Source organism: Bacillus rossius, chromosome 3 (genome assembly GCF_032445375.1).
Source record: "Bacillus rossius redtenbacheri isolate Brsri chromosome 3, Brsri_v3, whole genome shotgun sequence".
Taxonomy (NCBI): domain Eukaryota; kingdom Metazoa; phylum Arthropoda; class Insecta; order Phasmatodea; family Bacillidae; genus Bacillus; species Bacillus rossius.
Genome location: NC_086332.1, coordinates 104,905,188 through 104,929,730, shown reverse-complemented (window position 1 = coordinate 104,929,730; position 24,543 = coordinate 104,905,188). Strand labels below are relative to the sequence as shown.

The 24,543-nt window shown below is 35.7% G+C and overlaps 1 protein-coding gene across 8 annotated transcripts in view; it reads left to right on the top strand.

Moving 5' to 3' along the window:
* LOC134531100 (serine hydrolase-like protein) overlaps nt 1-19,979 on the top strand; it is a 39,944-nt gene extending 19,965 nt beyond the window's left edge. For 2 of the 8 annotated variants that reach the window (XM_063366644.1, XM_063366649.1), the window contains exons 4-5: nt 6,384-6,606; nt 13,732-16,803. In XM_063366644.1, coding sequence (XP_063222714.1) covers nt 6,438-6,606; nt 13,732-14,558 — 996 coding nt within the window. In that variant the 5' untranslated portion in view covers nt 6,384-6,437 and the 3' untranslated portion in view covers nt 14,559-16,803. Of the gene's footprint in view, nt 1-6,383; nt 7,847-13,731; nt 16,804-19,142 lie in introns of those variants that run through there. The other 6 variants (XM_063366646.1, XM_063366645.1, XM_063366647.1 and 3 more) reach the window with 5 other exon arrangements.
* The last annotated feature ends 4,564 nt before the right edge of the window (nt 19,980-24,543 follow it).

Below are 24,543 nucleotides of genomic sequence, written 5' to 3'. Positions count from 1 at the left end.
GTTCCTAAGATTAGGTAGTTGATACGCCGAGCCCTAACAAACCCGCCGGCACACGGGAACTTGTAAAATAAAATAAGGTATCAAAGTTTTTAAAACTAGTCGGTGCTGAAATTAATGGAGTTGAAATATTGGATGTTTTAAAATGAATATTACTAAGTAGGATATTAATACATTGTTATCAGTTAAACAATTTCTTACTTACAAGAGAATGTAATACTATCATCATGCCAATGACTACAATTATAATACGCACAATGTTATTATGTTGCTCTTTTTATAACATGGTTGTATTTGATTCGAACAACAGGAAAAAATATTTTTTCTTTACAAACTATATTTACGAAATTGTAGTAATTCGACAGGCCCTTGAAAATAATTTTGATATGGTAGCCATTGATTAGGCCTATGTTAAACAAAGTTAATTGTAAGTTAATTTAGATGGTTCATGAGGCTGGAACATATATATATATATATCAATTACATTTAGGTTTATGTAGTAAAGTGGTCACTTAGTAACTGCAATTACGTTTATTTTCTCCTATAATCTTCAGTATAATTTGCGCCAAACTTCTTAGCGGGCGAATTTTCGCGAAGTTGTGCATTACCACATCAAAGAACTTCTGACTCAATGTCCAGTCGTTATCTTGGTAATAGTCTGCTTACAGCCGAGCTGTTAGCAATTTTAGCTACGGTGAACAGTGCTTTTCTGAGGACCATTGAGTGAGCAACTAGATGGATGAGTCGTTGTGACATTGCTTGGACAGTTATTGTAGCAGCGATTTTTTTTACCTCTTAATTTATGAATATATATATTCAAAATACTGAACATTTAAATGACATGTAAAGCAAGTTAAATAGAACAACTCATTTAATATTGTAAATAGATAGGTAAACTGAATATTTCCATCATTGATTTCAGACTGTTAAATAAAATAATAAATGTTGTTTATTACATCCACAACGCACGCTGTTCACCATGTATTTGAAAAAGATAAATATGAACGAACTATTTAACTGATAGAATTAGTTTATGAACATTTTATAATGTGCCTGAGCATTTAAAATCTACATGTATTCTAAATTTTATTCTTCAGGTCAGATCAGTGCAAATAACTATTTACCCCAATAAAGAACATATATTCAAGCCAGCGCATACAAAATACAACTGCAATACATATTACAGCTGAAAGAGTTGAGGAAATTAGCTAAAAAGATAAAATAGAATTAAATAGAGCTGGAAAAACGTGTGAATTAAGAATTCGTGTGAAGCTATTTCATTATTATCTGGGAACCACAACTTCTTAATTATTTTTTTATACACAGGAAAAAAAACACTACAAAATAGTTACTTTTATTTTTAAGAAGTAGAGAAATGTTCGTTATAGCTGTAGGTTTTCACTGTGATTTTTAAGGTCTTGTGTGTTTCGGCATAGTAGTGGGAAAACCTCAACAGAAAAGTAATAATATAAAGATACGCGAGGACTGATAGCCACAGCATTATTATCGTTCCACTATTCGTCTTGCTATTTTTAATACATGAAATAATTAAACAATTATAAATATTTAACTAAGGCTATTTAGATGTACATTTCAGTAAGTTTTTTAAAGGAAACCTGCTACGGAAAATTTTAACATAATAGGACTAGTTTACATCTTACATTATTACGATGCGGAAATTAAGATTTACTTTAAATGCACTTAGATGAATCATTCTTGTCTCCAGTGATAATTACGATGTGAACAAACATTTTATGAATAATTTTAGTTTTCATACAGAATATTCCCCATTGTCATTCTCAACATAAGAACAAAATATTGCATGTTATCCTGAGCATTCATTAATAATAAATTCTTTAAGTAAAATCAGAACTACGGTAATAATCATTTTTAAAAAAGTTTGTTTTTTTAAGCCCTAAAAACGTTTAATAAGATGATAGGATTATACAATATCGAGGTTTTGTAGCGATACATTTCATTAACATATGACCATTTTGCATCATTACACGTCTTTGTCTGAAAACAATATTTCCGAATCAAATGCCAAATCATAACTGTGTAATAAGCATGCTTTCTTAACAATTGTCATGCATTTAACATTAAGTTAAAATATGTATTTGTACTAATTTCTTATTTTATTATTGTTAAGCACATTTTATTCTTATTTTTATTTTACAGTTCGGCTGTTTGTGAAGATTTTAATGAGCATTTACCAAACCTCATTGTTGAAAACAGCCAAATTGAGAGTTCTTCATGGATAAATTTACAAGGAAACAGGATATTCAGACCCTCATATGTAATACCATATTTATTAAACCTACAAGAAAAGCACACAAGACAGTGCACTGCAGGAACCATTCAATTCAAAAAATTAATTCGTCATGGTCTTTAGAATATTTATTTCCTATTACTTTTAACTAATAATAATGCATTCTTTATGGGACTTACTCAAGTAAAACATGGATATTGATTATTTACTACGTAGCTTCACAAAATTAGTGGGTAACGTTTATTAATTGAGTTGCTACCATATAGTACGATTTTGAAATGGACTCAAAACTAGAGTAAGGAAGACTGCAGTACTTGTGCAATTAATTAATTACAGTTGTGGCCTTATTTGTATCACTGTGCATTGTGTTCACGAATTTTCCAGTATTTCTTATACTGACCCCACTTCCAGCCTCCTGATCCCGAAGTAACTACAGTGACACAGGTAGAAGATTTATCTTGACTCTGAAGTGCAGACCGATTCAGGCCTCTTACAATTCCTAGAAAACAACTTAAAACTATTACCACAATTATTCTATTTTGACGTTACAACGTCTAATAAATCGATGAACGCCGGCTGCACGCACGAAAAAGTGTCCCACTACGGATGTGTCCTGTTTGCTCATTGTACGCATGCGTAGCATCTCTTTCTTCATGTTCATTGTACGCATGCATGGCATCTCTCTTCCACTCGATTGGAACAACCATCGATTTGACTTTTCAATCATATTTTCGTAGTTTGAATTATTAATATTATGTAATTTAACGATCGTCCACCGATTTTCAGCACAATCGGTACGGTTATTTAAAAGTAATGTTGAATATTCAAATACGTTTTGAACCAAAAATGGTGTTTTACAGTTACACATAATAATTCAAATTACAACCGGGATCTTTTGCACAATGTTTTAAAAAATATTGTAACACATTATAAATAAGTTTGGTGTGTTTGGGATGCGTATTTGTTATAAAATCGTGTTATAAAAACGAAATTATATTATTCCCCTACCGTGAACAAAATTTTTATAAATATGTATATAACAACTGAAACTATCGTTATGAAGTATGGCCTCGTGACCGTGCGGTCAGCAAGGCTAACTTCCCATCCATAGGAAGTCGGTTCGAACTCGGCAGCTGCGAATTTTTTTTGTACTTGTAAAAATAAATACGGCGCACGCAACATTTCAAAAGTAATAAATATATTTGAATTAATGAATGCAAATTAAAGTAAATTTATTAATTAAATTTTACTTTTCATTTCACTCCTTTGTATCCATACAAAATAGTGATAATTCAATAAAAATGATTCAATTTTATTCATAAATGTATGCAGAGGTAGATTTTATTATACAAAGGACAGAAAAATAAAAATAAAAATCTTCCTCAAAGAATATAATATTTTTAATGCCTAAATGGTTTGGTTGCAAAAACCTATTACGGCTCAGTCTCAGGCCGAATATGATATTTACTTTTCTTCTGGATCAATAATTTCATCAATGTTTTGTTATGACGTCACGTTAAACTATCGTCCGTAAACCGACTTTACAGACAACCAATTTTTCGTTCTGCTTTTTTTAAGGAAGCTGTAACTGAATTTATTGTAATATCAGACTAAATAAAATTCTGTGATTGAATTTAGGTTTTGTAATCAGTGAAATGTATGATGTTTGAAAAATTTAAATATTTATCACGGTAAATCTTTATATTTACTTACCTAAATTTGTGTAACATTACAACACTGACGAGAGTTTATATGTTTGGAATGCCAATTTTTTACTTAGCATAAAGCTAAGTGTAATTAATACATCATATTTGATATAAATAGTAGACAAATCAATTGTGATACTTCAAATAATCACAAACCAAAATCGCACCATGGAGAAATATTTTTTTCTTTTTTACGATCTTCATTGTAACTCTACAAGTTTACCTGGGAAACTAAATATTGCTTGAGTTTCATAGAATACCTATAACAAAATCATTATACAGTCGTACATAGACCTTTCAGGGGTTTCCCCCCCTTTTCTTTGTTGACCCGGCGCTCTTAGCCATAAGGCCCTGCCGCCCCGGGCCCCCACGGGCGTGGATACGCAATCGGAAAAGCCGCTAGAGCTCCGGCTATGCACAGAGGCTGAGGCATGTCCACCACCTCGGCCCCCTGCTCGCTCAGCTCACCTCAGCTCCTAGAGCAGCACTGCTGGCGCCTACATCACACTGGGACCCCTCAGTCACCCAGTGGAGGCCGTCCCGGTGTTGTCGTACAGTAGTGTCTCGCTTATCCGACATAAACGGGTCAGCAGAAAGTCGGATAGTTAAAATGTCGGATTAATAGGGAATTGCTAATAAAAACATTATAAAAGTAAAAATTTGCTAATGTTTTAAACATTTCAAACCTAATAAACATTTTTACAACCAAAAAATAACAAAAATATCTGGCTGAATAATAAGTTGCATTACCTAGAGTCGGGATCAACAAAAATTATTATGACACAAATTGTCGTTTATGTTTCCGATAGAATAGTTTTTATTTTTGAGATGTCGGATAATACGAAATGTTGGATAAGAAAAGGTCGGATGAACGTGACATTTCGGTTTTTGATTATTTGTGCTTAATTCAGTCATATTCATTTAGTAAGAAAATTAAAGTAGGTAATGAAAATAAATCATAACATTGCGTGGTTAAGTTTATATCAATAATTTATTGGAATTAAATAAAACCTACATGTGTAGTTCCGATGCGAGTGGTAAAGTCTCTGTTTTCAATGAGTAGAATTCGTGATTTTCCGGAGGTTCAAAGTACAGGAGGTGCGTTTGGGCGTTATTTATTTAATGCCTAAATTATTTCTACAAATACTAAATTGTTTACATGGAATTATGTTAATATAAAGCAGTGTTTACGTTAACAGTAGTCAAATGTCAAGTTTCCTTTCGAATGACTGTGAAAAACGGGGAGGTTCATCGCAGCAATGAAGGAAATATTTTTGTGTCCAATATAAGTTATAAGCGAGGCTCCAGATTGTAAGGATCACAAGGCAATCGCGGGCTACATGTATATTGGGTGAAAAATATTGGGTCAAGTGAAGTATTGCATTAAATGTTCTGGACATTTATAACCCGGAACCACGAGATGAAAATAAACTGTAGAAAAAATGCTAAAATGTTGTTTATTTATTATTAATTCTGCTTGCGTTTTGTAACATATTGTCCCAGCCTAATCAAAACGCGAGTCAATAGGCCTCAAATATATATAAAAAAATTTATTGGTAAAGTATTAGCCTGCATTAGTATATATTGCACTGAATAATTTCTGTTTGTCACACAGCATATTCTTTTCAATCCAGTGTTAGTTTAATACGGTACAATTTAAAATTTATATAAATATAGTAACATTTGAAACAAACAAACGGTACGTATTTTGCTGAATGTATCAAATATTTATTGAACTTAAAACCGATTGGATGATGATATCAGGAAACTAAAAAAAGTTACGTTAACTTATTAAAATATTGTTTGCTAAAATCGAAACCATTGAAATAAATATATATGTCATTTATGGAAATAACTTTAAACTGAGAATACACAGAAATATAATTCTGTTTTAATTCTTGAATCACTATATTAGGATTTTGCCCTTAGTTCTGTGTTTTTTTTTTTTAATTTTAATATAATTTTGTAGGTAATATTCTATTTAACTTTTCCTTAATCGTACCAGACTGCCTTTCCCACCAGCCGGCCAAATGGTCCACGGACTGTTATTCAATATATCCATGGTTAAACCAGCAAGCAAATAGCACACGCAGAAGCAGAAGGCACTGCCTAGCTGCCCTCGGATAGCTAGCAGAGCGACCGCGGAACCGCCTGTCTTCGGTAGCCCATAGCCCTTGGTGCGAGCGTCACGTGTCAGATAACGCTTGGCAACACCGCGTTGTAATTATCGTGTCCCCCCCGCTTCTACCCGGATGACAGCGGCGCCCGGGAAGAATATATGTCTGTGATAACGAGTGTTCAACTGATCGCGACTACTAGCGCTCTCCAGCGGGACAGAATCACAACCGTGACCTTGAACCGAGCCCTTAATAAACAATATTTTAAAGATGTGTATAATACAATTGTTTCAGGTGGGGACACAACAGCTGAAACTTAAATCTGTTGTGAGGAGGCTCCTTCGATTCATGACCATCAGGAGTCGAAGGAGTGTCCTCATTTGTACCATACCACCATTTCCCCGTGTCTGGAAGGATGCCAGTAAACAGAAACAGATACTGGCATTCAACGAATTCCTGCACAAGGATGTCGTGGCTGTAAACCAGCAAATCTGCTACGACAGAACACTGATGAACTGTATGTAATTATTAATTTACTATTTCCATTGTGTGGTATATAAGAATGACAAAACATTTTAAATGAATAATATTTGTGATTATAGATTTACAATGCTATTACTCGAAATAAATGAGTGTGGCCTGACATTCTTATTATTCACATCAATTTAATTTCCCCCAAAATAAACTAATCATGTTATGAGAATTTTTATTTAAAATATGAATCAAAAATTTTGTTTGAATTTATAGTAGGCTATGTGATCATAACAGTACAGTAATATTTCTAAAGAGACTAGAAATTAATGTTCACTCAGCAGTGGCGTGTGTATTCAAGTCACTTAAACGAAAATAACCTTGAACCCCTCTTAGCCATTAGACACTGCCGGGGTTTTAAAGCATTGTGTGTGTAAAGGGAAACTTTTTAAGCTGCTGGTTTTATGTTTTCAGATTTTAAATCCTGTTATCTATTAATATGTCTGCCTGTGTTGTTTATATCTTATCCTCTTATTTTATTTCCTTCCTGAAGTGTTGGGTCTCATTCTTCTCGCTTCCATGCATAGCAACGTATGACATGGTCTTGCATATCTTCTTCATTTTCAATAGAACGTACCTTTGAGCTGCCCTCAAGGTCATTTCAATGTGCGTGTTTTAATATTGTTATTTAGCTGTTCAAAAGGTTTTTTTTATGTATGATGTATTTCGTGTGTGGGAAAAAACTTAAATTATTGTCTAGTGTTACTCCCAAGTATAGGTATTGTTTTACAAATTTGAGACTTATGCTGTTGTATTTCATGTGTGGTGGTCGTTTGTATAGGTCTCCTTTGACTTGTAGGGCAACCGTTTTTGCGGTTGCTATGGTTAATTTATTAGTTCCCATCCGTATGTGTGTGTTTTCCATAGCTTTGTTTGCTATTGTCTGTAATTCTTGTCTGCTGTTACCGTGTGCTATGTTGTTGGCATATCCAATTGTTTTGACTTTGTTTTGTTTTGTTCCGCCCACGAAATATTTGTAGATTACTATGTTTCATAGTGTGGGCCCTAGTACCGAACCCTGTGGGCATCCCATATTCATATGTCTTTCAAGTATTCAAGTCACTATAGGAATTTAAACATTTTCACATTTCAGGTACCCGTTCATTATGTGAAGCTGCTTAAGTAATTCATATTCTGGTTTTCACAGGCCACACTCCAGCAGCACTTGTTGATCTTTTCCAAGAATTTTCAGAGAATGGACAACCTAAGTGGGAATTCTTTGACAGGTAACATGTCTGAGACAGCCATGTCTCAGATCAATTACGTTAGAAAAATTAGTAAATGTATACAGCCTTTTTTTTTAGCTGTTACAATAACAATGTAGGTACCATGCTAAGGCTTTTAAATGTCAAGTATGTACTTATTTTCAGAGCCTGGATCTATAAAATGAGCTTAATCAAATAGGTTTTTTTTTTCTTCATAACATGGAATTCACTGAACTCTTACATGCACATGTTTAAGACTAATGGCAATTAGAGTTTTAAATGAAAAAATTATTCCAGCTCTAATTTTAAAAAGGCATACTAACCTTAAACTTTTAAACATTAGCCATTTGTTACCTTACATTTTTAAAATTTCATAAGTTTTGCATGGTGGCAATTGGAAAATAAAAATAGAGAAAACATTCTAAATAGCATGCTTAGAGTGGGGGATAATAGTGAAGTGAGCATGTTACACTTTTTATAGAAAATTTAGATTTATTATACTTTTTTAAGAAGGTAGGTACATAAGTTGCCAAGAATGACACATTTTCTCCGTTTGGGCTGGCTCCTGTGAAAAGCTGGTGTCATATAGCCCGTATGTGACACATGTGTAACATAGATGAGTGTTTTCGTAACATACCTACGTATCCGCATTAAGCTACCTGTACATTTATAATTATTATATTTTTTTAAGTAGTTAGGTACATCAGTTGCCAAGAATGACACATTTTCTCCATTTGGGCTGGCTCCTGTAAAAAACTGGTGTCATAGCCCGCATGTGACACATATGTGACATACAGGATGGTTTTCGTAACATACCTAAGAACCTGGATTGAGCTACCTGTACATTTGTAATTATTATACTTTTTTAAGAAGGTAGGTACTTCAGTTGCCAAGAATGACACATTTTCTCTATTTCGGCCGGCTCCTCTAAAAATCTGGTGTCATATAGCCCGCAAGTGACACATATGTGACATACAGGAGGGTTTTCGTAACATACCTACGAACCTGGATTGAGCTACCTGTACATTTGTAATTATTATACTTTTTTAAGAAGGTAGGTACTTCAGTTGCCAAGAATGACACATTTTCTCTATTTCGGCTGGCTCCTGTAAAAATCTGGTATCATATAGCCCGCATGTGACACATATGTGACATACATGTGACATACAGGAGGGTTTTCGTAACATACCTACGAACCTGGATTGTGCTACGTGTACATTTGTAATTATTATATTTTTTTAAGAAGGTAGGTACATCAGTTGCCATTTCGGAAGTCCAAATTAGTAAGTTAACTTGACTGTACACGGAGCAGAAACCAGTGTATAAACCTATCTGATGTACCCATATGTACTCAAGTGGGTGCACTTTGAGGTGAGGTAACTCTTTATAGGTTTCATAATTCAAGTCTCCTTAAATATCGTCTTTAACTTGGTGATTTCGATATTTCGGAAATCAAAATTGCTAAGTTAAAAGGACTGTACATGGAGCAGAAACCTGTGTAAAAACGAATCTGATGTACCCTGTCGTACTCAAGTGTGTGCCCTTTAGGGTGAGGTACTGCTCTTTAGGATTTATAATTCGAGTCTTCTTAAATAGCTTTTTTAAGTTGGCAAATTAGACATTTCGGAAGTCAAAACTGCAAAGTTTTTTGGACCGTACATGGAGCAGAAACCAGTGTAAAAACGAATCTGTCACTTCACCCGCTTAAACTTTTGCACCCAGCGGAATGCTGCCCCTTTATTATTTTATTTCAATATAATTTTTGAAATCTGATATTATAGGTTTAAATTTTTCTGTTTAATTTTATTGTTTATTAATTTTTTAAGTTTATGTGCGTATATAAACCTTTTTTATAAGTCCTCTATACTAATTTAATTTATTTTAATATTTTTGCCTATAAAGTTGTACATAATTATCAAATATTTACATATGTCTTTCTTGCACTAAGCCATTGGTTAGCTTTCGCATGTTTTTATAGCACGGTACGATAATTACAGTACGTTTTCTAATTTGAATCAGAGATTCGAATCTAACTTATCCTCAGTTTATTTTTAATGTCCGCTTAGTTTGGAAGTATTTATAATGTAACTGACCTGACCTAATTGACCATTTTAATTAATTAGGCATTCACGAACACACGGCAAAATAAAAAAATGGGCGGTTGAATGATTGCACAGGTCTGGTTTTGCAAAATAAGAACGGTGATATCTCCTAAAGTATTTGGAATTTCTTATCTCCGCCGGGTTTAATGAAAAGAGGAAGTTAAAGGGCATATAATAAAAGTATTTTCGGATTTTTAACATTTTTTTTCGCAAATACAGCTAAACTACATATTTACCAAAAGTGAAATTCCACCTAGTGCTGATATCATGCAACAACTAATGCTCGCTTAAATTTAGCTCTTTTTGAATTGCCAGCAGTTTTTCTTGAGCTAAGCCCGAATGATTGACGTGCGACCAAGTCGTCTACCAGTAGCAATAATTGTTGTTACTTCAGGCTGGGCTTTGATTGAATTGTTTATAGCTCTCTGAAGCGTTTGTATGAAACATCTAGCAGACTCGTACTTAGCTAATCGAACACCCTTCACCATGTTAGGGCCACTGTCATGAATGAGTAGAAAGGCTTCATTGCAAAAACTCCATGTTTGTAGTTTGAATTCAGCTGTGAAACTCAGGAAGCTAGCATTGTTGTGTAAGTAAGTCCTTATGTCAGAAGTCACCGAAATTGCGAGAGCACTTGAAATGTTACTTTTGATTTTCTCATAAATCTGTCTTAGATGTCAGGAATGATTTTTTTGGGTAATATACGTAAGGCTTGGCAATTTATAGCGAGGTAAAGCTTGTTCTAGGAGTCTGGTGTATCCAGTTCTTTCTACTATGGATAATGACTCGTTGTCTAGTGCAATCATTTCTGCGATTAAGTAATGGTATTTCTTGGCGTTTGCATTATTTATGTCCCAAAGCAATTTCCTTTCGAATAATTCTGTCATAGTCAATTGCTTTTTTGCCAATACTGAAAATAACTTTGTCCCGGGGATGGCTCAAGGCATTGTAGTAGGCACGACAGCGGTATTGGATCTTTATTCAGTGCAAGGAATTCATCTGTTTTGTTTTTATATGATTTTTCATGGCAGAAGTATCTAGAAAAAATAAGATACCATCAACAAAACTCTGCTGCTACAAATGTACCTTACAAAAAGTAATTAAAAATCGAAAACTTGGTGTAAATGATTTTGTTGTTATCGTATTGTCTGGGTAAGTCAGAAGTTTATTCAAAAACTATGATTTATATAAAACCATATACAATTTACACCAATAACATTAAGAATATTCTTGAATCATATATTTTTTTTATATTATGTAGGTACCTGCCATGAAGTAATTAAAAACAAAAGAAAAAGATACTTAAGTTTGTTTTGTTTGGTACATATCTGCTTTCATGGAGTTAGGAATTCCTACTTTATTCCTTCACCACCACGTGAAATTTTAACACTGCATATCAAACCATCAGCAAACTTTTGATCGTCACTGTTTATATCAAAATATTCCCATAAAGGCAATCTTTTCTTTACTGATGTACATAATTTTTCTTCGCTAAATCTGCTTAGAATTACCTAGCCTATATTAAAATAATCTTATTTAATAACCTCAATAATGATCATGTTTACAATAAATTCAACAAGTCAATGAAACACTTCCTAACTTCGCTCATGAACAAAAAGACCCGAATCCACCAGAGTCTGCCTGATCGTTTGTGTGCCAACTATGCTAGCTCGCTCGTTACGATGCTCCAATTGGCAATGTTATGCCAAATATCCGGCTTCAAGGTTGGCCAGATACCGGATATCCGGTCAAACAGCTATCCTTTTCATTACTAGTACAGACTAAATTGTTATATTTAATTATATATTTATTTTTTTTAGTACTAGTTTATACTTTACTACTCAGTATTTAAATATTTTTTTTTGAAGATAACTGATTCAATTCAAATTTTGTAAGCAATTATTTTTGTTTATGCTACATCTTACATGTTGTTAATTCACATTTGTGTGTACTTTACTTTTGATTAAGTGATAATAATTTATAATGTTTTAGTTGATGGATTTTTTTTTTTTTTTTTTTTAATGCTTAACCCTTTGAACTCCTATATCTATACTAATATTAAGAAAAGCTGAAGAGTTTGTTTGGTTGTTTGAACGCGCTAATCTCAGGAACCACTGGTCCGATTTGAAAAATTCTTTCAGTGTTGGATAGTACATTCATCGAGGAAGGCTATAGGCTATATTATATTATCAATAACATTAGGGATCCTTACTAAAAGTCCAATTTAGAATCAAATGCGTTGGAGGGGGTTAGATACAACATGCAGTACACGTACGAAGTGTGTGTTGACAATGCCGCAGGCGCTTAAAGTTTATTTCCTATTGCGTATTAACATTGTTGCCACGCACTAGATGCCTTATCATTCTTAATTTTCCCATACAAGTAAAAAACACCCGTGTGATATTAACAACGAAGCAATCAGTACCCTCATATAGAATACATAGAGATAGTGTGAGGTATATATGTAGATATAAAGAGATAAATACAGATAGAGAGATATATAGATATATAGGACTATAGATGTAGATAGAGATAAATATATATTTAGAGACATGGATAGATTATTTGTATATGTGTAACTACTTCAAACATATTACAAAACAAAACTGAATGAGGCATTGCAATGCATGCCGAGCATTAGCTAGATAATGGAATCTTTTCAATATTAGTAATCCCTTATTTTTCAGGTTTTTTCTATATTGCTTTATAGAGTCTAGATTACATACAGACCAGGTAAATATCTATAAACTGGCAGAACGTCTGTCGGGATCTGAATTTGATATAAATTATTTTGCACACTTGACATTCAAATTAAGAAGGCAATTACTAACTACATCTGATCTCTAAACAGTTCCTCTTCACCCTGTGTTCAGCCCGGGCAACGCTGGGTACTGCAGCTAGTTTACCATATTTAAGTTCTTGGTGAAGTGCGGAATTCAAGTTTTACTCCAGGAGATTGTAAAGTTCCAAAAATTGTTGTGTACAGCCTGAGAAAGCAGTTTAAATATGAATGAAGGTGGTAAACGTGTATTCACTGATAAGTGAATTTGAATATGAATATTTTATTTATGTATTCATATTTTCTATTAAGTACATGAACAGAAATATTCACACGAAAATATGAATATAACTGTGTTCATATTCACAATTGCTAATACAAATATAGTCATATTCACACCTGTAAATACAAGTATATTTATATTCACATTCATAGAAAGTAAATTTTGCAAATAAATTCATATTCGTTTTTACAAATACAAATATGCCCATCACTGGATGAAAATGATAATAGTGCAGACTGTTTATTATGCTAGAATAGATTTTATGATCAGTTTTACATATTATATGTTTCAAAGTATGGAAGTTTAATTTATTTACCTATGTTGTTTTACTGGATTGATTTCTGAGACAGGAAAAATGAAAGGGAAACAGGGCAATTCTCTGGAGTTAAAGTGTGAAACTGAATATTGCAGTACCCTGCAGGAAAATAATATTGTGTTGGTTGTCAATGCCAATGTTTTCCCCCACAATTTTTGTAAAAGGCAGAACTTTAAATGCATGGCTCAAGGGTAAATTGGGTAATTGGATTAGCTTATATTGTTGAACATGTAGCTGATAAAAGATTAAATACAAATAATGTTGTGTCTGTTTTCGAATGTTTTGTCATTTTTAGTACCATTATTGAACAAAAAAAAAGTTTTTAAAATACATAATTTTGTAAGTTGAATATTCTAAAACCCTAAGCTAAGTGTGAAAACGTATCCTGGTGTTTTCTCATACATGATTCTGCATTATTGGCTGCAGCGAAAGCGTGGAATGACGGAAGCGGACAGCCAGTGCTTGTTCTTCACGGAGGCCTTGACAACGTAAACAGCTTCGACCGCCTCGTGCCTCTGCTGCCAACATCCCACCACTTTGTGTGCATTGACCTGCCTGGCCATGGGTTGTCGTCCCACTTCCCACCCGGCCTCATGCTGGACTTCCTGGACTACGTGAGCGCAGTCGTGCGAGTGGCGGACCACCTTCGTTGGGACAGGTTTGTCGTCATGGGACACAGCTTCGGGGGCCAGCTCGGCGTCATGTTGGCAGCCCTCTACCCGTGGCGGGTGGACAGGCTGGTCATGCTCGATGCCGTGGCTCCGATCATAAACACCCAGTCGTTTACCGAAAGAATCCGTAGTTACGCCAACAGGCTGTTGAAAATTGATAAGTTTCAGGCTTCCCCGATCTACCAGTCGAAAGAGGTCCTCGACAAGTTCGTGAACCAGCGCTGGGATGCGATATCCGCGGAGGGAGCCAAGCTGCTACTGGAACGTGGCACGTCCAAGCAATCGGACGGCCACGCCATCGTCATCGACCAGCGGCTCAAGATGCTGCTGTATCTGTGGACGGATGATGTGGATGCTCTGGTGGACATCCTGAGAAACGTCAGGTGTCCGCAGCTCGTCACGATCAGCAACTACATCAAGTCCAACATGGCTTTGCTCCAGGAAGCATTTAACATGTTCAGAGAGAGAGCCAACTTCAGTTATGTTTATGTCGACGGTCATCACGACGTGCACATCGACAGTCCAGAAGTGGTGGCGCCGGCCATCTCCAAGTTCTTGATGCAGACGCAGAGCGCTCTCTGATAGTTCTTGGTGCAGAGACATAGCTCTCTCTGACAGTTCTCGTACTTGCTGCAGTTTGAGAGGCGTTTCCAGCCAGTGCCAGTAAGAGAATGCTTGGCTGTCCCGATGCATTTGTAGAGTGAGTCATTATCAACACAAAAAATCTGGGGAGTAAAAAAAAGTATATATACATAGTAACTTGACATGTGTTCACATCTACACATTATTAGTACATTATAAATAAAGGAAACATCAAGCTCAAAACAGAAGGGGTGTTTATAAGAATTCAACCTCGTAGTAGGGGAGAAGGAGAGTTTCCATAGTAACAAAACGAAGAACATAATTTATTTAAAAAAGGGTTTTTGAACAATAGTTTATTAGGATTAGTTACAAATTTTCCTGAAACTGACCACATTTCAGGAGGCACAGGTTCAAACCACAATCCAGCCATCTGATTTAAGTGTTCCGTGGTTTCCAGAGATAATTTTAGATACATTATGCAATGGTTCCTTACATATTAGCCATGGCTGATTTCCTTTTCACTATCACTTTTTTTTTAATCTGTAATAACCTTGCTGTCAGTGAGATGTAATACTTGATAAATGAAGCATAATCTACTGCTTTTTTTTCTTGATACAAGAAGTGAAAAATAATCACATCACACAAATGTAAATTTCAAAATTTCTACTGGGTGGGCAACCAGCTGAATTCTGGAAAACGTGATAATTTTATGGAGTAGAATGAAACTATGCACCTTAATGCTTATATTGTAAAAATGAGTCAATTAATGTAAAAATCCTTAATTACGTACTTGATATCAAACACTACACAAAAGGCTGGAGTGCAATCGTAGCAAATGCAGCGGTCACACCTACCTTTTGCAATGGATCAACACTGTGATTAATCTTAAAATCAAGTTTTCATACTGTCAGGTTCATGTTCACAATAACCTAATAAATACTAATAAAACCAGAATGATTGCTATGCTATAGTACTTACAACACAAACTGTACATCTTCTTTTGATCATTTTTACACTGGTTATTTCTTTAGAAAAAACTTTTAACTAACAGATAATGCTGGCATGAGATCTGAGGTTTTTAATTTAATTTTAAGTTATAAAATGTTAATATATACAGAAAGGGACCATGAAGATTAAGGAAATTGTGAATATCATAAAAAAGGAGATAATATTAAATATTAATAAATAATTGGTAAACTGTCTAGGATTTCGATGTTAATCCACATCAAAATGGTAGATTGTGCTGAAGATGCCTGGTTCAATGCAGTGGGAACCGTAGTTACATTCTTCCACTTCGACGTGCCTCAACCTCGTTAGCCAAGATAGCTTTTTAGACAAAGACCGTGAAAGCCTGCATTTAACTTTAATAGACAAGTGTTTGAAATTATGACAGCAAAAATATTTCACAGAAGTGTGTTAAGTTACCAAATTGCATACTTGATTTTAAGATTAATCACAGTGTCTATGTCATTGCAGGTAGGTGGGTGTGCCCGCTGCAATTGCTACGTTTGCACTCCAGCATTTTGTGTAGTGTTTGATAAGTAGTAGGTAACTAAGGATTTTACCATTAAATTGGCTCATTTTTAAAATATAAGTACTAAAGTGCACAGTTCCCTTCTACTGTATAGCTTTTAAAATTATCAAGTTTTCCAGAATTCAGTCAGATCGAAAAGAAACTTTTGATTTTAATAATAAATAATGCTTTTTAGTTACTTTTATTATGGCTGATCTGGCCCAACTTTAAATGGGGGAGTCAATAATTGGTGGTCTTTAATTAGTGAGATTGCAAAACACCTGCCCTCCCCAATTTTGCCTAGCATTCTTATGCCATGATATTTTTCCCAGTGAGACAGTTTATCAGCTGATTAATGATCCAAGGCCGGTGACCTAGTTTTTCATACTTGTATTTTATAATTCTTAATATTCTTGTGATATTTGATTATTTTATACAGAAAAGCCATTTAACTATTGGTTTTCACTTTTTGCTAGGGTAATATTTGTGTAAATGTCTTTTCAATATTTATTCACTTCAAATATTGTTTTTATGTGTATATTATTATGTTTGTATTCATTTGAAAGCTATAATTATGATTATGGAACATTGTGTATTGTATTTTTAAACAAAATTTCTAGAGACTTTTTTTTACCGAGATATTCTGGTGCTTTCTGCATGTATTTCTTATGATGGGAAAATTGGCAGATGTTCGTTCCCACAGGAGATGTTAAAGTTATCTTTTTTTTTTTTTGCACCAGTCAATCAGAAAGAAGTTTGTGGTTTTTATTGTTTTATTTTTTTGCAGAAAAGCCTTGTTGCGAGGGTTAGGCAATTTATATACTGCTATATCCTTGTGCAGAGTTGTGTTGTGATTGGTGGGTGAGGTCACGCATCTGCCTCTTCCCTGTAGTGGGTGCAGTTATGTGTAGCTTCACCTGTCGTTTGAGTGCTGTGCTGGCAGGTGCGGCGGCCTGCAAAAAACATTTCATGAGTGCTTAAGGACAGACAGTTTCACATCTGGTGTCAGGGCCATGCCGCGATAAGTTTTAACCTGTTTTCTTCTGCAAGTTTCGGACATTTCAACTAGAAATTTAGGTCCCAGATGTGCTGCAAAGACCCGGTTGGTCCATTGGTCCACCAGGATATAGTTCCCGTGGTTTCTGTACCTAGTCAACAAAGTCTAGAGATACTATTTCGTGAAGGCACAGGACTGAACGGCAAAAGCGAGTGAAGGTTTTTGTCCTTTACATACAGTATCCGAAAGGACATGTAAATTTATGATGTTACAGGAATAATTATTCTATTCTATTTGTTAAATTATCAAACTTTGGCTTAACTTAAATTAGTTACTAGCTATCTATCTTAAAGATAGATGTTTCTTTGTTTCAATAAACAATCATAATTCTTCTTTATATTCTGCTAGTTCTGGAGTTCCTCAAGGAGGTACGCTAGCTACCTTACTATTCAATACACCAATCCCTCACTTAGCACAACTAATGCGTTCCTACATGTTTTCTGAAATCATGTATTCTGAAGCATTGGTCTCCATAAATAGCAAGGCTAATGGTGTAAACTTTATTTTTTTCCCCTTGATAAACTAAATCCACAATTATTTCCTTCACTAGGAAATTTTAACCAATGAGCAATATTTATATACTTGACAACACTCAAATCACAATATCCAAATTGTTTTTTCATCTGTATGTCAACTCTCTTGTATTCACTTCCCAAAGAACTATAGCATTAATCGAGTACATAACGTCCTACATTTAAAATATTTGTTTTATTTTTATCCTTTACCTAGCTTTAGTCAGATACAAATTAAAATACTGTTAAGGGATTTGGAATAATATCATCAATTCTGATAGTGAAAAAAAATCCTTTTAAAATAAAGTTTTTCAAATCAAGTCTTAGACACTATCAGTTTCCTAAATTATATACTATTTTAGATCGTAGAACATTGAGTTTTGTATATAAGCGTTATAGTTCAATGCTAAATTGTAAAAATTTCAAACTTGATTTTAGAATAAAATGTGCGACGATTATGCGAGAAAACACGGTATCAGGTAAATGTTTACCTGATACCATGTTTTCTCGCATAATCGTCGCACATTTTATTCTAAAATCAAGTTTGAAAAGTATGGTTGCGACGATGATGCGAAAAATTTAGTTTTGTTAGGTAAATTTATTCATAAAAGCAAAACCCGTTCATGGAAAGTACGTTTATTTAAAAAAAAAAAGTGGAGTACTATACAATAGCATGCGAAACAATTTAATTTAATAATTAATTAAACAAAAACCTTTCTTCAACTTTAAAGAGAAAAACAAAATCTGTGATGCGAACGCAAGTCACTTGAACATGTGACGTGAACTAACGCGTAACTGTCGTAGTACACGCTTGCCACGAAAGAGTGCGGGCCATCAAATGCAGTTAACTTGGTACCTGACAGAGAGCGCGCGTTGCATGCATCGGCGAGATATCTATATTAGACTACGTGCGCGCGCTCTATACGGGAAGCAACATAACCAAACATGAATGATGCCAACTAGTGCTGGCTACATGTTTATAAGCAGTACATCGCGGCGACGCAGGCGGTCAGATAAAGGAAATAATGTTGAAAAAGTCTTCAAAAGAAAATTTACACGTCAAACAACTTAATGGTAATGTCCGAATAAATATTAGATTTCTACTTTAAAATACATTGTTTTATACAGAAAAGTTACCTACACAAAGCGCTCGGGACATAATAGCGGGACCAAAAACAACATGCGACGCTTACGCAAGACATTTTTTTTATCACAATTTTGACGGCCTAAAATATATGTGCGACAATTACGCGATTGTGACGATTACGCGATAAAAGAGGGTAATACTGGAGTCAAGAGTTCTTCAGTTTAATACTTGCATAAAATATATGTTTTGTACATTACTTAGCAATAATGATTTCATTTTTTTTAGATTAATTTCTGCAATCAATCTCTACTTGTTCAAATATTATTATATTGCTTATTACATATTCCTCTTTGTTTTGTATGCCGTGTCTTGTATATCAATGTCCTTAATAATATATTGTTATGAACCTGAGCAGGGCTGGCAGACAGCCCCACATGGCCACTGACGTCACGTGGCCGCTGCTGATGTGAGACATACCACGCGAGTCTCACGTCATGTGGCCGCTGCTGACGTGAGACATACCACGCGTGCCTGGCGGATTACAAGGGTCGTCACTTCTCCCCTCCGCTCCCCGCCTCGGTGCCGCTACCTGGCATCTGGCAGCAATGGGAAATCCAGCGCGAGCTGCCGATGCGCTTCTCAACAGTTCGGGCGTCGGGTCGGTGCGGAATGACGTGACTGGCCCCAGTCGCGTTCGTGACTTCTAGAAGTGGCGCCTGGGCCTTAATAAGCCCGGGACACCAGCCTATGGGGAGTTTTTCCAGGGCGAGAGAGTCTCAGTGATAGTGCAGCGGGTGCGGCGAGAGTCCCGAGCGGAACCTCTGCGAAGGGAAGTGCAACGGCGGCGACGGAGGTCCACGAGGGGTGCCGCGGCCCAGCGAGGTGCGGCCCAGCGAGGTGTGCGGTGTGTAAGAACCGAGTGGTTGGGGAACAAACATTTTTAAGTGTAATTGATTATTAGGCATTTTTATAAGATTATTTTTTAGTGATGTAAATATTGGTAATCAATGAAACTATGTATTGTAGTAAAATCTTTAATTGGGCTATCCATTTACGAACCCAGTAGTTTTCCCACTGCGATTATTGTTTTAATAATAGTAACGATATGTAACATTTCGTACATTTTATGTATTTGTTTTTCTTTATGAATTTTTGTTTCTGTGTTTTTATGTTGTGCCCACCAAACAAGTTCTCTAGCTGTCAGTGGGAATGTTACAAATGTAAATAAATAAATAAATTTCCTACTTCACTTCGAACTCTTTTATTTAAATTCAACCAGAAACAATTTTCAAATAATTTCATTATCATTAACAGATTTTGACCCCTAACTACCTCTACCTGCAACAGTCGATGAGATAATTTATTAGTGTTTTTCTGTATGTGCAAGGAACAGTCGTCTTAGCGGGGCACGATTGTGACTTGTTACAAGTTGTAACTAACAAAAAGGACCACAATATTGAAATAAAAACATTTTAATACCTGCTTAACATAGCCATTGTTGCACATATTTCACAGTACAACAATAAGAGGATGTTTTTTTTTATTTAAGTTGACGTGTCCATTAGTAAAAATTTTAGCAACACAATATATTCACAAAATTTACATCTTTTAACCAAAATAGCTCAAGGGGTTACCAACTCAACCATTTCATTTGACATACTTTATAGCTACAAATTCTACACAATAATTGTTACTGTGATTTTTCACACACTTATTAAAATTACTTTATTTTATGACGCCACTGATATACATTGACGTTGCCTGGGGCTTCGCCCCACTGAGCTCGACGTGTCAACACCTCGCCTCCCTCCTGACCGCACTGCACTCGCGACGTGCGTGTCAGCGCACTATGAACTACCGCAAGAGGGTGCAGTCGATTCACTGTGTAATACTACGGTATTTACAGGTTCACTGCAACTGTTATGATGTTCATTTGTTTTGTTTCGTTTCCCGGACTTTCGGCAGTGTTTTGTTTGGCGTGGTCACAAGCGTCAGTGGCCTCAGACGTTGCCATGATGACGCATCAAATCAACAACGCTCTGTCGTGTTCGAAACAATAACATTATAATTGGTCGCTTGAAATAAAGATGCCTAGCATTGACGTTTGGATTGGTTGGCGAGTGCCGACAATGTAGAATTTAAATATTTAGAAGAAAGAGTGTAATCTGATGCCGGGAAGATGGAGTGATTCGGTGTTAATTCCCGTGAGGAATACAGCTGTTTGCAGCAGATCAGCGTCGCGCCTAGCTACGAAGTTGTAGCTAAACGCGAGAACTAATTACTCTGTACGTCAGCAAATGAATGCAGCGCGTGGGAACAACTTTATTGCGAAATATAAGGTTGAGAAGTTTCCTTGTACCAGGATTCAGGTATGGCCGGCTGCACTAACATTTAATGACGTTAATACCGTACGTCAATAACTCCGTCCCAGTGAACATTATTATCATCTCGCACGTAATTAGAGATTAACGTGTTTTCAATAATTTTATTGGATATAACGAACTATATCAACAAACTGTCACACACAGGTCCAGTGGTCTTAGGAGTCAGGGTTTCGTGTCTGACTAGCTGGAGGCAAATAATAAATAGACTTTTGAAAATTGATGGACTATAATATACATGTGCCCACCATAACGGAACAGATGTTTGGAAATAATTGTTTGTTTTTGTTCTATCGAGAAAGCTGTTACTGAGGTCATGTATATTATACTTATCAATCATTCGTTATAAAATAAATGTTTTTTTTTTATTGTTATGACTAACTACCATTTGTGTTTCTATTAATGATCACTAGGTTATGTTAACCATAATACAAGGCACCCAATTCCATTACATCATTAATTGTGTTTATTATATATTTTTTTTAATTGTATACTCATGATAGTTTACAGAAACGTTTGTCACACAAAACGTGTGCTGTTAGTTTACAGCAGAATTTGGCTACCACAACGTGGGGCCGTATCGTTACAGCTGGTAATAATTAATAATTAGTATTGTAAACCTTTCTGGATTTTTCATAAATGCTTGTTTTTTTTTCTTTCAGAATACCTTAAACATTCTATACAAGTTATTATTTTTAAGTTAATCACTTTGCCGCAGTAAACTTGGACTTCCCGAAGGCCATTTATAATAATAATAATAATAATTTATAATTGCAATATAAATAAATACATATGTGTTAAAAGGTTCTAAGGCTGAAATAATCATGCTGTAATTTTTTGAGTGTTACCCTGTTTTAACCTAAACACGTAAATGGCATGACTCAGAACAATATAACGGTTTATTCAGCTTGGTGCGAATGTGCTGAGGAGCCACCTCGGCGGCCATTGCTCTCCTGTGGACTTCATCTTTTGTGCTTAACCAATCCTCGTCTTTCTGTTTCTAACTTCACTTTAAATCATTTGCTAGTTTATCCTTGGAGCTTATCTTGGGGGCGCAAATGCATACTCAGTTAGAAATCCGTGAGTCGGGACTCGGACATTAACGCAAACGTATCATCAAACCATGAGGTGGCTTGGACTTAAAATAAACAGATCATGCCGTGAGGCGTTTCACAGTTGTACTTTTTCTTTAATGGTATTAGTGTAAGGGGGCCCCGAGATGCCGTGTCATGTAATAAAACCAGTGCAGTACCACTCTCCTCATGTTTCCATTTCCAAACGACCACGTGTGTGTTGGTCACAACTGCAAGGCGCATGGGATGCCATAAGAGCCTACGTGAGGAGGAGGAAATGAGTCACGTCCTCACACAGGTGACGTCACGCTTCGGGGTTAGAGTCTCTGCCGGGTCCGTGCCCCTGGACACAGTGGCACCCAGTAATTTCATTAAAACATCCATGAATCCCCTGGCGACAACATATAAGATGTATTAACTCTTTGAGGCACACAGAAATATATTAAAAATAAATTAGAATCTATTGTGTAACTTTTAAGGAAAAATTAAAGCAGCCAATGTTGCTTGTTCTTGTTAGGATCACCAGATAGCAGCACAAGGCTTGCGTGAGGTATTTCGGTAATAACACTGGAACATTGCAAATAGTAACATATTTATAAAGCGGTATCATAGAAATACCACTATGAAACAAAGGGTTAACAAACCCTGTTCATGCAACAGCACCATGAGTACCACTGAGAGTGCACTCCCTGCAACAGCAACTTAAGCACCATCGCATAAGATGAGCTATTTTATTAAACTATTAGCTTTGAGTTCTTCAAACTTGCTTAAAATTCACGGCTTGTACACTGGAAAATATAATATTTTCAGTTTTTTTGTTTTCCATTATTCTTATAATTATGACTATCCACAGGTTGCCCCACTTCCATTAGAGTCTTATAAAGTGAACAGATCAAACAAAATCTTTAGTTCACTAAACAACAATGCCCAGTAGCTTGAATTGGGTAGGAAAAAAAAAACTTCAATTCTGAACATACCCTGAATTACTTTTGAACACTCAAAACACTGACTGCTTGGGTATCCTTTGAAAGACTGGAAATTATTTTCACTTGCAGCAATGCCAATATCTACAACTTTCTCAGTGCAAACATGTCGAAGCATGAGACAAAAATATCACATGATAGAACACAAAATTACAACTTTATGTATTATTCAGTGACAGAAAAAAACATCAGACAGCTAATAGGGTAGTTACGCATTGCTTTGTACTTCATTGCGTACATAATAGTGTGGCTTACATAACTAAAATATGAGATGCTTGCTGATCCTAACACATTAGCACAGCATTTCACAGTGTTGGCTGTGAATCGGGGTTCAACCCGCAGATGGTTCAAACATGGAAATTTCTCCTTAACAATTCCTAGTGCTCGTTCCACAATTTGTCGTGTTGCTTTCAGCCTTCTGTAGTATTTCTGTTCACCGTCATTGTTGGGATCATTATGTAAAGGTGTCATGAGCCATCTTTTAAGAGGATATCCTGAGTCATCCTCTTAAGAGTGCGCGATACATGTGGTTCCGAGCAGCAAAATCGATGTTTGCGGTGGAGCAGATTCTATAAATGCCATGACATAAATTGTATTTTGGTAAAATATTATTTACAGAGTAAGGATGGATCTTAAAATGTTATTACTCGAAATTTCGGTTTGCGTCTTATTTTATTAACTAATTATTCCTAAAAACGGCGAAGTTTAGTAGACGAATGCTAGTATAATTTGATTGGAAATGGGAAACAAAATAATAATATTATACAACACATATGTGTGCATGAGTTAGAAACAGCAGGATGCATTTAGAAGCAATACCAGCTGAAAAATCTGTTCCGCCGTAACCTTTGTAATCGGTAGACGAAGAACGAATTTTACACATCGTAGTTCACGCGTCCATACACAGATGTCGGGCACTCCGCACGCAGAGGTTCATTGTAGTAACAGATAACAGATGTCGCACATGTCGGAGGTCGTCACTACTTGTTTTGTTGTATCGCGCTACCACGAAGCCACATTTTTAAATTGAAATAGGTGGGAAACGCTGCAATTGGTAACAATAAGACGCGTTTTAAAAATAATAGTGACAAAGGAAACCTGCTTCTTTCTGCAAGGCGGAAAAATAAAAGTTAGGTAACTTATTTTTAAATTGATGATATTAGTTTGTTTTTTTATTCCAAAATCTTTAAAACGAGTGTATAACACTTTCCATGTATCTGAATATTTCAAATAACAGCAGCGCAGAGACTAGCATCCGAGACCGGCCGCAGCGTGGGAAGATAGCGCGGGAAAGGGCGGGCGGCGCCGGGCTGGCGGGGCCAGTGCGCAAGCCACGTTTACACGCTGCGGCCGGAGGTTTTTTTCCCCCCTCGTTGCAG